We start from the raw sequence: 14,463 nt of genomic DNA, 5'->3' as shown, positions 1-14,463 counted from the left end.
TCCCACATGCCTTGGGACAACTAAGCCCATGTGCCAGAACTACTGAGCCCACACACCACAACTAGAGAGAAGCCCGCTCACCTCAACGAAAGATCCCACGTGCTGAAATAAATTAATTAATTAAAATAAATAAATAAATAAATATTTTAAAAAAAGAAAGAAATGCCCAATCTCAGGCACCACCCTAGACCTACTGAGTTGCAATCTGCATTTTACTATGATTCATAAATAGTTAAATAAGTTAATAGTTAAATAAATAGTTAAATAAGTTTGATGCATCCAGCAATGGATTATTATATAGGCATTAAAAAAAGATGTGTTTGTGTATGAATTGCTAAAAAATGATATAAAATGACTATTAATATTAATGGTTTCATGATTCCATTAAAAAAACCTACTTGTACATGTAAAAAAGTCTGAAAGGATATAAACCAAATTGAATTATAGATGATTTTCTTTTCTTCAAATTAATGTGTTATCTGAACTTTTAAAATGAGCATGTGTGATTTTAATTTCATTGGAGAAAAAGGTAAGCTATGCTTTCTTTCTGCTTTGTTTGGCTGCGCCGTGCACGGCTTGTGGGATTTAGTTCCCCGAACAGGGATCGAACCTGCGCCCTTGGCCGTGAGAGCATAGAATCCTAACCACCAGAGCACCAGGGAATTTCCCTATGCTCTCTTTTCAAAGTCACTTCAGATTTAACGCCTAGAATAGTGGTTAAAAGTGTGGACTCTGATGTCAGCCAGAGTTTGACTCTACCATTTTCTGGCTTTTTGACATAGGCCTAATAAGTTGGCCTCTGGAAGTCTTGGTTTTCTCATCTACATAATGTGATAATTAATAGAACCTACATCTTGAGAGTTTTGAGGATCAAATGAGATATTGGATGTCCAGTGCTTAGCACAGTGCCTGGACATAGTAAGTGCTTGATAAATGTTAGCTCTTATTACTATTATTATTCCTTTTTTACAGATCCGTTCACACCCTCCCCCACCAAAAGCTTTCCCTTGGCAAAAGAATAGCAATAATAACAATAAAAACAAAACAGTAGGCTAATGGCCTTGGTAAAGTATCAAATTGAAAAGAAATAAGATCAAGGTTTCCAAAACTCCCCACAGTTATAGTGGACAAAAGAGGTTTGGATAAAAGTACATGGTGGGAACTTCCCTGGTGTCACAGTGGTTAAGAATAATCCACCTGCCAATGCAGGGGACACGGGTTCGAGCCCTGGTCTGGGAAGAACCCACATGCTGCGGAGCAACTAAGCCCGCGCACCACAACTACTGAGCCCGTGTGCCACAACTACTGAAGCCCGTGCGCCTAGAGCCCATGCTATGCAACAAGAGAAGCCACTGCAATGAGAAGCCCCTGTACCGGAAAGAAGAGTAGCCCCTGCTCGCTGCAACTAGAGAAAGCCCGCACACAGCAACGAAGACCCAACGCAGCCAAAAATAAATAAGTAAATAAGTAAATTTAAAAGTACATGGTATTAAATCTAATGGTATTATCCTGTAGGGACAACCTGTGGATTGGCAGCACATTTTTTTTGTTGTTGCAAATGTTTCTCTGTTACCTGTTCTGTTTCTTTGTGACAGGACACTTGAATTAGCTTTAGCAGAAGAGAAATGGAGGAACCATAGAACATTAAGGATGAATTCAGGAAGACCCGAGACCATGGAGAACTTGCCTGCTCTCTACACTATTTTCCAAGGAGAGGTATATTCTTTTGGCTTTGAAAACGTCCCATTTATATTAAGCGTAGATTGAAGGTGAAAAGCAGCTGGGTTTGGAGCTTCTGTCCACTTGAGAATGTCTTGAACATTACAATTTAAACGGGAAGGGCTAGCAGAACATCTGGCTCCCACATGTACCTCCTCTGAGCTCCAGACTTCTAACTACATACTTGGCATCTTCATTTGGATACCTCACAGCATCTCTAATTTATGCTTTTTTCTTTTTTTTCGGCTGTGCTGCATGGCTTGCAGGAATCTCAGTTCCTCGCCAGGGCTTGAACCTGGGCCACAGTAGTGAAAGCCCATAATCCTAACCACAAGGCCATCAGGGAACTCCCTCTAATTTATGTTTTAGACTGTATTTTTGGTTTTCTCACCAAATCTGTTCTTCCGGTCTTTCCCATCTCAGCAAACGAACCCATTATTCATTCAGGTACCCACGCTAGAAATCTGGGCATCATCTTTGATTTCTTCCCTTGATTTGATCTTGTTTCCTTCCCTCTCCAGTCCATTATCAAGTACTGTCTTTCTGCCTCCCAAATATGTCTCTGGTGTCTATACTTCTTTATCCCTTTGGCACCCCATTAGTTTAAGTTTTCATCTCTTGCCTGGCCCTCCTGGGCTCCCTACTTCTTTTGTAGTCCACTTCCAATCAGTTTTTCCACATTGCAGCCAGAATAACACTTGATTGATTGATTGATTGATTTGGCTCCCTGCACAGCTTGTGGGATCTTAGTTCTCTGACCAGGGATTGAACCCAGGCCCTTGGCAGTTAAAGCCCCGAGTCCTAACCAGTGGACTGCCAGGGAATTCCCCAGAATAACATTTTAAAAACAGATTGGACCAAGTTGCTTTCTTGAAGTTCTCCTAGGCTTCTCATTGTACTTGAATGTATCCAAACTTGTTTTCATGACCCTTACCTGACTTGGCTTCTGCTTACTCTGGCAATGTTGTTTAGTTCCACTCTACTCATGCTGTGGCCACTCTGGCCTCCTTATAGCTCCAAACATCTAAGCCTGCTTCCTTCTCAGGACTTTTACACATGCTGTTGTTTCTAACTGTCCCATTTTCTCACCAACTTCTTTTCATCTTTTAGGTCTCAGCCCTAATGTCATCTCCTCAGATCTTTTTCCCACCATAAATAAATAGGCTCATGTTATATTTATTTTGTACTTGTTTAAAGTCTTTCTTTCTCAGAGGACACTAAGCTCCATGAAGACAGAGCCCTGTCTGTTTTGTTTACTGTTGTATATCTCAGTCCCAGGTAGGTGGGTAGAAAATAGTAGGTGCTCAATACACCTTCATAACTGAGTGAATGATCAGTCTTTGAGGGGGGAGACATTGTATTTGTTTAGAGAGCAGAGGCTTTGGAACCAGGCACAACCTGGATTCCGTCCTAGCTCTTTTACTTACTAACTGTGTGATCCTTGAGATTGTCACTTAATTTCTTTGAGCCTTAGTTTTCTCTTTTGTTAGATGGAGATAAAAACAACTTTCATAGGATTGTGATGATGGTTAAATAAGCTATCATCTATAAAAACACAATGCCTGAGACGAAGTAGGAATTCATTAACGTTATCACCCTTTTTTTAAAAAAATTATTTATTTATTTATTTATTTATGGCTGTGTTGGGTCTTCGTTGCTGCGTGCAGGCTTTCTCTAGTTGCAGCCAGTGGGGGCTACTCTTCGTTGCGGTGTGCAGGCTTCTCATTGTAGTGGCTTCTCTTGTTGCGGAGCACGGGCTCTAGGCGTGCGGGCTTCAGTAGTTGTGGCACTCGAGCTCAGTAGTTGTGGCTCGCGGGCTCTAGAGCGCAGGCTCAGTAGTTGTGGCACACGGGCTTAGTTGCTCCATGGCACGTGGGATCTTCTGAGACCAGGGATCGAACCCGTGTCCCCTGCATTGGCAGGCGGATTCTTAACCACTGTGCCACCAGGGAAGTCGTCAATCGCCCTTCTCCTGAAGCAAAAGTAAAGCCAAAAAATTGTTTTCAGCGTCTTATGAGTGCCTGTAGTATTTTAACTGTATCATTCTTATGGCATTCATACTTGCTTTATGGTTGACAAAAGTTTTACCACCTAATAACATGAGGCCTTTGAAGACAGACTTTGTGACTGTTGGTTGGTTATAGATAAATGTGGCTCTAGACTTCCGTTAAGTGTATCCCAACTTGTAATGTAATAGACAGGATACAAAGATGATAGCATTCTAACAAATAGCAAACAACTGTGCTCTTCAGAGCCTCTGTCCTCATTCTTTAGGGCCCATAGTATCCCCAGAGATCAGTGAGGTACCAGGGCTTAGAAAACGGAAATGGTAGCTCTGGAGATGAAATTGATTTTTCTGATCATGAAGCCCTCACTTGTCAGGTGTTGCACAAAAGAAAGAAGAGCTCTCTGCCCTCCACAAACTGACTCAGATTTCTAGTAAAGTGGCTCCTGATCTATGTCTTTTTCTTACATGAGATGGGGCTTGAATTTGTGTAGGTTTTATATTTTACTGTCAAGGATGGATGGGCTAGGGTGATGTTCAGAAAGAAGTTTATAGTTCTAATACTAGAACTATAGTTTTACTATTTCAGGAACACATTTTGAAAAATGCCTAGGAGTGACTGGAATTAGGGAAAGAGAAATTTCATGGTAAATTGGAAACAGGAAACTATTTTTCAGAATATTCATCCAACAAACACTGAGTGCCTAATATTTAAAAAGAAGAATTTACATTAAAATTCAAAAGAAATTTTGTAGGCCTAATGTATGTTAGCACTTTGACACGTTACGTGTCAATTGACTTTCTCCAAAGAAATTGTTAACCCCATTTTATGGTAAGGAAACTTTTTAGAAGTTAAGTAATTGCCCAAATGATTAATAAATGGCAAGTTCTAAATCAGGTTCTCCAGGTCTGCAGCTGGGGTTGTTCAACTGTTCATAAATGCATGGAGGAACCAAAAGACCCATAAGAGAACTCTTTTGACTGAATTGGGGTAGTATAGGAGGAAGGTAGATGGTAAATCTGGTTGTTCCACAGTCATTTGTTTGTACCTCTATCACGACATTTATAGTCTGTCTTGTACTATTGTTACTTGTATATGTGTCTGTCTCCTCCATTAGATTGGGTGTTACTAGAGAGCAGAGGCCATGTTTATCCCATGTATCTTGGTAACTTATTCAAATTCATTTAAAAACAGACTGGGCATCTCTCTTTTTTTTTTTGTTTTTTGTTTTGGCTGCACCAAGTGGCATGCAGGGTCTTAGTTCCCTGACCAGGGGTTGAACCTGTGCCCCCTGCAGTGGAAGCATGCAGTCTTAATCACTGGACGTCAGGGGAAGCCCTGGGCATCTCTTTTTATACGTTGTTTTTATTTCACAGTGCTTGACATGGTATCTTGCATGCAGGTGCTCAGAAAATGTTTGAATTAAATTGAATCCAAGTCTCTTAGGACCAGTTGCCTTTGAAGAAACTGGTGGTGCAGCCCATATCCTAGCAGCTCTTCTCTTAGCAGGCTCAGCAGGGTTGGGGGGCCCAGTGACAGAATAGCCGAGAAGCTAGTATTCATCCTTCCCTTGTCCTCTGAGGGACTTCTTGGTGCCGGAGTCCATTAAGCATGGTAGGGAGCCCAAGCATAGCATTGAGATTTGGGATTTGGCTTAGCCCAGCCATAGCCAAAGAAATGCTGAGGCGAGACTGGTGTTGGTAAGTTGGAAATAGCATTGGACTAGAAGTCAGAAAACTTCTTTTCTGTACTTGGTCTTGATACTTTCCAACTTTGTGACTTTAGACAAGTAACATATCTCTGAGCCTCAAATTCCTCATTTACGTTATGGGGATAACAAGTTTCAAGGCCAGTGCAACCTCTAATCTGAAGATGGTAAATTCATTTTACCCAAGACCTGATTTCAGTTGAGATAATCACTGAATTTTCTCCCCTGAGCTATTTGATTAATTGTTCCTGGGACATCAGGCAGACTGTGTGAACATCTAAGGCAGGTGCCATTCTGTTAATTTCAAGTCTGACTGCTCCCTAGGAGACACAGTGATGGAAACACCTGCTGCTGGAAATAGGCAAGAATGTGTTTTCCCAACTGAACAGTTGGGTGCATTAACCTTTCCTTTGGGAAGAGGCCAAATTTAGGTCTATTATGATATTTCCTCAAAAGATAATAATGTGACACTGGAGCTTCAGTATTGAAAAGTGAGGTTGTTTTAATTTATAGCAGCAAGGTGATTTGGGCTCCAACTTCCAGGTGCTGCTTTTAAGTTGTTTAGATAATTATGCCCTTAATTAATGATGTTAGACAGTATGAAGCATTTTAGCCCTCTTTCTAGAACCCTGGAGCAAAAGCCAAAGTGCCTTTAGTTGGTCCAGAAAGAAGGGATTTTCTTTTATTGCAGTTAAAAATATTAAGTCTTCTTTATCCATGCAGCCCTGTTTTACAGAGAACAACTCGCTTTGTGAACTTGGATAAGTACTTCATGTCTCTGGTCTTCACTTTCCTTATTTGAAAAATGACAGGATTAGATCAGCTAATCTCTAAAGTCCACCTTGCCTTGATTTTAAGTACTAGTGTCTGCCTGGTTGTACTGTTTCTTTGGGAATATCTGGTCCCTAACCCGGTGTAGCATATTCATCATTGTAAAACAAGAGTTTAGAAATTTTGGTTCTTAACCCATTCTTTTTTTAAAATAAATTTATTTATTTATTTATTTATTTTTGTCATTGTTGGGTCTTCATTGCTGCGTGTGGGCTTTCTCTGGTTGAGGCAAGTGGGGGCTACTCTTCGTTGCAGTGCACGGGCTTCTCATTGCTCTCATTGCTCCTCTTGTTGCAGAGCATGGGCTCTAGGCGCATGGGCTTCACTAGTTGTGGCTCATGGGCTCTAGAGTGCAGGCTCAGTAGTTATGGTGCACGGGCTTAGTTGCTCCATGGCATGTGGGATCTTCCCAGACCAGGGCTCAAACCCGTGTCCCCCGCATTGGCAGGCAGATTCTTAACCACTGCGCCACCAGGGAAGCCCCCCCTTCTCTTTCTTCCTTCCCCTTGTTTTAGTTATGTTTAAGCCAAAACAGTGATTGCCCAATATGAGATAACTAATTTTAAAGTCACTGGAAAGGACAAAGTTTATATGTGTAAGATCGTATTGAATATTTTATAAACAATAATGAATTTAGTGATGAATATAGTATATAGTGACAACTTTAATCCCAATCCACAATTGGGGGGTGGGGTGGGCTGGAGGAGAGCAATAGAGGTAGAGGCTGGGATAATGATTTATCTGGCAAGGCTTTTGGGCCTTTTGTTTCTATTACATATTGCATATTACATAGATCCATCAAGCCTCTAACTTCTCCATTTTAGGTCAACTCTGCAAAAGACAACTCTTTTTCTCTCTGATTACATCTTTTCAGGTTCTGTCAGATGTCTGTGTATTGGCTTTTTCTCTAATTGTCTTGATAAAACCCAAGACTCTGGTTTGGAGTGAAGTGGAGCAAGCTGTATGGTCTGGTTGGTTTGAAGGTTAGGAAAAAGAGATGTTCTACATGATCCATTTCAAATTATTAAACTTCTCCATTTGGATTGGAGGCCTCAGTTCCAGATAATATAAAGTGTAACTTTATTACCTAATTTTCTGCTGTTTGTTCCTATGTCTTTTTGAGGGATTTCAGTACATGTGGGATTTGGGCATTCCTAAGTACTGTCATACCATCTGACAAACACACCAATCTCACCAGTGTTTTTAATATGATCACACATACCTGTCAGTCTAAACTTCAAAAAACCAAAAAAAAAAAAGCATTGCAGTACTATTTAACAATAGCCAGGTCATGGAAGCAACGTAAATGTCCATAAACAGAGGAATGGATAAAGAAGATGTGTTACATATATACAATGGAATATTACTCAGCCATAAAAAAGAATGAAATAATGCCATTTTCAGCAATACGGATGGACCTAGAGATTGTCATACTGAGTGAAGTAAGTCAAAGAAAGACAAATACCATATGATATCACTTACATGTGGAATCTAAAAAAAAGCTGCAAATGAACTTATCTATAAAACAGAAATAGAGTTATAGATATAGAAAATAAACTTATAGTTACCGGGGAGCAGGGATAAATTGGAAGACTGGGACTGATGCATACACACTACTATATATAAAGTAGATAATAAGGACTTACTGTGTAGCACAGGGAACTCTACTCAATACTCTGTAATGGCCTATATGGGAAAAGAATCTAAACAAGAGTGGATATATATATATATGTATAACAGGTTCACTTTGCTGTACACCTGAAAGTGACACAACATTGTAAATCAGCTATACCACAATAAAAATTAAAAAAAAATTTAAAGTGGGGAATTCCCTGACAGTCCAGTGGTTAGGACTCTGCACTCTTACTGCTGAGGGCCCAGACTCAATCCCTGGTCTGGAAACTAAGATCCCACAAGCTGTGCGGTACAACCAAAAAAAAAAAAACTTCAGAAAGAACATAATGTTTGACAGAACATCACTTTTAGGCAGTTTTGCAGCAGACAGAGGCAGTCGGTACCAAGTAGAAATTCAGGGAGACAAGGTTAAATGCTATGGGAGAGAGATTCTTATTTGTGTGACAAAGATTTTTTTTTTTTGTCTTTATAGGTTGCTATGGTGACAGACTATGGAGCCTTTATCAAAATCCCAGGCTGTCGGAAGCAAGGTGGGAAACTATAACTTGAAATTCAGTGCTCTCATTTCACTCTCTTTACTGTCACCCCCACCACAGTTTAATTATAGGCTCTACTTTTTTCAGAGAGTAGTTTGTGTTTTTAGTGTAAAGATACGAATATGGACAGTTGATGACAGTTCGTTTTTAGCAAGTCTTAACTCAGAAGAATGGTGCTCTCTGACTTGTGGGGAGGGCTGGGGCATAACCACTTGTGTTCACTTCTAGAACTGACTCTTCCCTAAATTTCATCTGTGATCCTAGGGCGAGTCACTTGACCTCCTTTGGCTTAGGGTTTTGGGGAGGGCAAGCTACTTATTCTCTGAGGCCAACATTGTGAGTTTTCTGGTATATGGCATGTGGAAAGGAAATAGTATTGTAACCAATACAAATATACATAATGCTTTACTTTTCTTCACAATTGAGAGGTATCTATTGAACATTTTTGGAGTATCCTTTTCACATCTGTAATCTTATTTGTTTCTCAAAACAATTGTGTTAAGTAGAAAAGGTAGGTTCCACAGACTGGTGGCCTGCTCAGAATGATTGAGCTAGGTCGTGGCATGGCCAGGACTAGAACCCAGGCCTCCTGATGCCTAGCCCAGTGGGCTTTCTGCTCTGTTATACTGCTAGTGAATCAAAAGACTCAACTTGCTAATTCCTTGTGCTAAAATAAATGAAAGATTTATTAAAGATTTTAATGTAAAAGATGTAACCATAAGTGTTTTATTAGAAGAAAATAAAGAAGAGTATTTGACTATATAAAAGTCAATATAGGGCTTCCCTGGTGGCGCAGTGGTTAAGAATCCACCTGCCAATGCAGGAGACACGGGTTCGAGCCCTGATCCGGGAAGATTCCACATGCCGCGGAGCAACTAAGCCTGTGCGCCACAACTACTGAGCCTGTGCTCTAGAGCCTTCGAGCCACAGCTACTGAAGCCCACGCACCTAGAGCCCGTGCTTCGCAACAAGAGAAGCCACCGCAATGAGAAGCCCACGCACAGCAATGAAGACCCAACGCAGCCAAAAATAAACAAATTAAAAAAAAAAAAGTCAATATAGAAGTATATTTGACTACGTAAAAGTCAAAAACATAATTGCAAAAATCATCATATGCAAAGTTAAGTTAGGAAAAAGAATTTTCAGTCCATATCACACAGGACTAATAAAAAAGAGGAAAGTAGGAAAAGGGGCCAAGGATATAAAAGGATAATTCATAGGAGAAAAAAATACCAGTTGAGCAGTAAATCTCTTAAAAGATGCTCATTCTCAATATTGATTAAAAATATAATATAAACTGTGATATATCCATACAATGGAATATGGTTCGTCAGTACAAAGGAATGAGAATGAAGTATCGATACATGTGACAACCTGGAAAATTTTGCTGAGTGAAAAAAGCTAATCCTAGAAGTTCACACATGTTATGATTCCATTTATGTAACATTTTTTAACAGCTTTTTTGAGACATAATTCACATACCTACATTTCATCCAAAGTGTACAATTCAGTAGTTTCTAATCTATTCTAACATATTCACAGAATTTTGCAACTATCACCACAGTTTGAGAACATTTTCGTCAGAAAAAAGAAACTCTGTACCTATTAGCAGTCACTCCAAATCCCCTGTCTCCCTCTCTCCTCTGCCCCCAGCCTTAGACAACCAGCTATCTACTTTTTGTCTTTACGTATTTGCTTATTCTGGACATTTCTTATAAACGGAATCATACAACATGTGGTCTTTTGTGGTGGGCGTCTTTCATTCACTTAGCATGTTTTCAAGGTTTACCTGTTTTGTAGCATGTATCAGTACTTCATTCCTTTTATTGCCATTCCAAAATGTGTGGAATCAACAGCCAGTTCTCCGGTTCTCTGATTCTTTGATAGCAAGTGGGCGTCCAACAATTCAGTTAATTCTGACACTAACTACCCAGAGGTACTGTCAGACTCTACAGGTTTAAGGTCTCAGTCTCACAAGACTGCCCTCATTTCAGACACCACTTGCAAGTATCCTGTCCCTGTGTTACGCACACTTCTGTCTGACCTGGCTATGAATTTGAAGGTTCCCACACCACCTTCCCAAGATTGGATAACTTGTTAGAACAACTCACAGAACTCAGGAAAATGCCATACTTAACAGTTACAGTTTATTATAAAAGATACAAATGAACAGCCAGGTGAGGAGGTACATTGGTAGGGTCCAAAAGGACCCTGAGTGCAAGAACCTCTGTCTCTGTAGAATTGAAGTTCATCACCTTCATGGTGTGTGGATATACTTGCCAACTCAGAAGCTCTCCAAACCTTATCACTTAAGGGTTTTTGTGGAGACCCCATTACATGGCCATAATTGATTAAATCATTGACCACTGATCATTTAACTCCATCTCCAGCCCCTCTTCCCTCCCTGGAAGTTGGAATGGGGCTGAAACTTCCAACCTTCTAATCACACAATGATTCCTCTGGTCGTTACCATCTCCCATCTTGAAGCTCTCTAGCGGCTGACCAATAGTCACCTCATTAGCATAAACTTGGGTAAGATTGGAAGGGTCTTGTTATAAATCACTAGATGCTCCTATCAGGAAGTTCCGAGAGTTTAGGAGCTCTGTGCCAGGAACCAGGGACAAAGACCAAGTACATATTTCTTATTATACCACAGTATCAGTGCCGATATCCTAGTTGTGATAGTTTTGTGATATCCTAGTTTTGCCAAATGTTACCATTGGAGGAAACTGGGTAAAGGGTTCATAAGATCTTTCTGAATTATTTCTTTCAACTACATGTGAATCTAAAATTATTTTTAAAATATTTTTTAAAGTGTTGGCTATTTCCAACAATAGTTCCATTTACTATTGAGAACGTAAATTGTTACATACTTTGGTAATATCTGTTAATGTTTTTAATGTGCTTACTCTTTTTTTTTTTTTTTTTTTTTGCGGTACGCGGGCCTCTCACTGCTGTGGCCTCTCCCGTTGCGGAGCACAGGCTCCGGACGCGCAGGCTCAGCAGCCATGGCTCATGGGCCCAGCCGCTCCGCGGCATGTGGGATCTCCCCGGACCGGGGCACGAACCCATGTCCCCTGCATCGGCAGGCGGACTCTCAACCACTGCACCACCAGGGAAGCCCTGTGCTTACTCTTTTGATCCAGCAGTTCTTTAGGGAATATAGTTTGCTTTATGGAATTACGTAAATTATGTACATCTATGCAGTGAACTATGCAGATGATAAAAAGAATGATAACTGTATTTCTAAGATACTTTGGTGCTGGTACTGTCTTCCTTTTACCATAAGGGTCAATGGAAAGTTTTTTTTTTTTTTTTTTTGCGGTACGTGGGCCTCTCACTGTTGTGGCCTCTCCCATCGCGGAGCACAGGCTCCGGACGCGCAGGCTCAGCGGCCATGGCTCACAGGCACAGCTGCTCTGTGGCATGTGGGATCTTCCCGGACCAGGGCACGAACCCGTGTCCCCTGCATCGGCAGGCGGACTCTCAACCACTGCGCCACCAGGGAAGCCCCAATGGAAAGTTTTTATACAATTCCACCACACCGATACCTGACTGATAGCAGTTGTAAGACACCATTGGTTATAAGAAGCATTCCAATTTCAGAGATGTTAAAGTGAGGGGGAAAAGTGCATCAGTAAAACAGGGTAAGTCTCAATTTACTGAAATGGAAAGGTGTCTAAGCTAACAAAATGAAAAAGCATGTTGCACAACAATTTGTATAGCATGACCCTTCCCCCTTTTAAAGCATGTTTACATATACCTAGTATTTTAAACATTACTGCATATATTTAGAAGAAAGTCTGGAAGAATAGGCAACAAATTATTAACAGTGGTCACCTCTGGGGATCTTGGTTTGCTAAGGGAGAGATGTACATGGAAAAGGGACTTTCACTATTTGCAATTCTTTAAAACAGAATTTTTCTTTTACAGAAGTCCAACAGCTGATTTTGCTAATAAAGCCATACCTCTAGCCTTGGAGACTATGTACTCTGCTGCAAATTGCATCTTGGCGAATTAGAAATGGCTCACCAGTAGTTTCCAAGCTTGCAATAAGCAATCTGTAATAAAGTTTCTCGTTTTACGTTCACTGGGATGTAATGAGGTGTAACTCATCCTCATCCCTATAGGGTATGCACCTCTTTTGATCCGAGGACAGCTTTTCTTGTCAGTGTACTTGCCATAGCTGCCAGTACCTGAAAGTCCCATCCTTACTTGAATATTTATGTGACACTTTGGGGACTGTGTGGCAATTAAAGGCCTGCCATCTTCCAGCAGTTAGTCTTCAACTCACTTGTGTCCATAGCCTGTCAGGTGATGCCTCTGATTGTGACTGCCAGTTTACAAGTCAATCTGTCAGTCTGACAGCTGTGCTAAGACAAGCCTTGGAAGGGGAGCTCAGGGAGCCAAATAATTAGATGGAAACTCTGTGAGTTCTAATCCTGGACACTTCTGTAGGTTCATTGGGTAACTGGAGCAGTTACAGTGTATTTTAGCTTCTCCACCCTTGAATGGAGGAAGATTATTAAGTCCCATTCTGAAAGGACTGAGTTATGAAATAACTGGTCTGTAGATTTTAACATCTCTCATTCAGGAAGGTAGACTCTAATTTGAGTCATTTTTCTCAGATTTCTATTTTCAGAATTTTTTAATCACTACTGAGTTAAAGACCCCTTCCTAGTATTGAAGTCTAAACTAGATTTTCCTTCCCCTCTCATGGTGTTGTCCAATAGAACTTTCTACAGTGATGGAAATGTTCTATATTTGTTCTGATGTGTTTTCTAACACCAACCAGTTCTCCAGTTCTCTGTGCACCAACGGGGTGTCTAACAATTCAATTCAATTTTGACACTCCCGGGAGTTAGTGTCAGGTCCCATAAGTTAACGGGGCTCATTCCCACAAGAATGCCCCCACTTGAGATGCTAGTCGCAAGTCCTGAGCCACCCTTATTTCTAGCTGACCCACTATGAATCAGGAGTTCCATTGACCCCCTCCACAAATTTGATAATTTGCTAAAATGGCTCACAGAACTCAGGAAAACACTTTCTTTTTGTTTGCTGGTTTATTATAAAGGATACAAACAGGAACAGCCAAACGGAAGAGATGTATAGGTTAAGATACGGGAGGAGGGGTGCACAGAGCTTCCATGTCCTCTGGCATACGACCCTCCAGCAAGCTGAGGTGTTTACCAACCCAGAAGCTCTCTGACTCTCTTTGTTCAGTTTTTATAGAGCTCTATCTCCAGCCCCTCCCCCAGGAGGTCAGTGGAGCTGAAAGTTCCAATCCTTTAATCACTTGGTCTTTCTGGTGACAGCTCCATCCAGAAACTATCAAGGGGCCCCACAACTAAGTCACCTCATTAGCATAAACTCTAGTATGATCAAAAGGGGCTTACTATGAATTACAAAGACACCCCTATCACTGGGGAAATTCCAAGAGTTTTAAGAGTTCTGTGCAGGGACCAGGGACAAAGACCGAATACATTTTTGTATTATACCACATCTGTGCTGTCTAATACAGTAGCCCAGCAACTTTTAAATTTTGTTTATTTTGATTAAACTTCAGTGTAAAACATCTGTAGCTAGTGACTATTGTAGTGGACAATGCAGCCTTATATATTTATGAAGTTCTTTTTTTCTCTACTATCCTCTGCCCACCAGCACTAAACGATGAAATTTTGAGAGTAGAGATTGTTCAGTGTTAAACACTTTTAAAGTGGCTTGCTTGTGGTAGTAGCACAAATATTTTTAGCAAAGAATTCAGGTTTAACAAATAATTACTGAGTTCTATTTTCTGGTCAGTATGTTATATGGGAACACAGAGATAAGAAAACATAGTCCCTGCTGCTCTCAGATTGTTCACAGTCTAGAGATGTAAACAAATTACAATGTGGTGTAATAAAATAAGTGAAGTTGCCGTTAATCCACTGAACTGTGGAATAGTTAGGCTGTTGGGATGAGTCGGGGCCTACTACAGTGCCTGAGATATAGTGGGTGTTCATTGAATTTTATTAAATGAATACATGAA

At 40.6% G+C, this 14,463-nt stretch overlaps 1 protein-coding gene across 5 annotated transcripts in view; it reads left to right on the top strand.

Annotated features, from left to right (window-relative positions):
- ZCCHC17 (zinc finger CCHC-type containing 17) overlaps positions 1-14,463 on the top strand; it is a 55,505-nt gene that overhangs the window by 7,121 nt on the left and 33,921 nt on the right. For 3 of the 5 annotated variants that reach the window (XM_004266553.4, XM_049713935.1, XM_049713949.1), the window contains exons 2-3: positions 1,596-1,716; positions 8,372-8,429. In XM_004266553.4, coding sequence (XP_004266601.1) covers positions 1,651-1,716; positions 8,372-8,429 — 124 coding nt within the window. In that variant the 5' untranslated portion in view covers positions 1,596-1,650. Of the gene's footprint in view, positions 1-1,263; positions 1,460-1,595; positions 1,717-8,371; positions 8,430-14,463 lie in introns of those variants that run through there. The other 2 variants (XM_049714023.1, XM_049714069.1) reach the window with 2 other exon arrangements.

This window comes from Orcinus orca, chromosome 1, assembly GCF_937001465.1.
Source record: "Orcinus orca chromosome 1, mOrcOrc1.1, whole genome shotgun sequence".
NCBI lineage: Eukaryota > Metazoa > Chordata > Mammalia > Artiodactyla > Delphinidae > Orcinus > Orcinus orca.
This window is presented reverse-complemented; position numbering and strand designations above follow the sequence as displayed.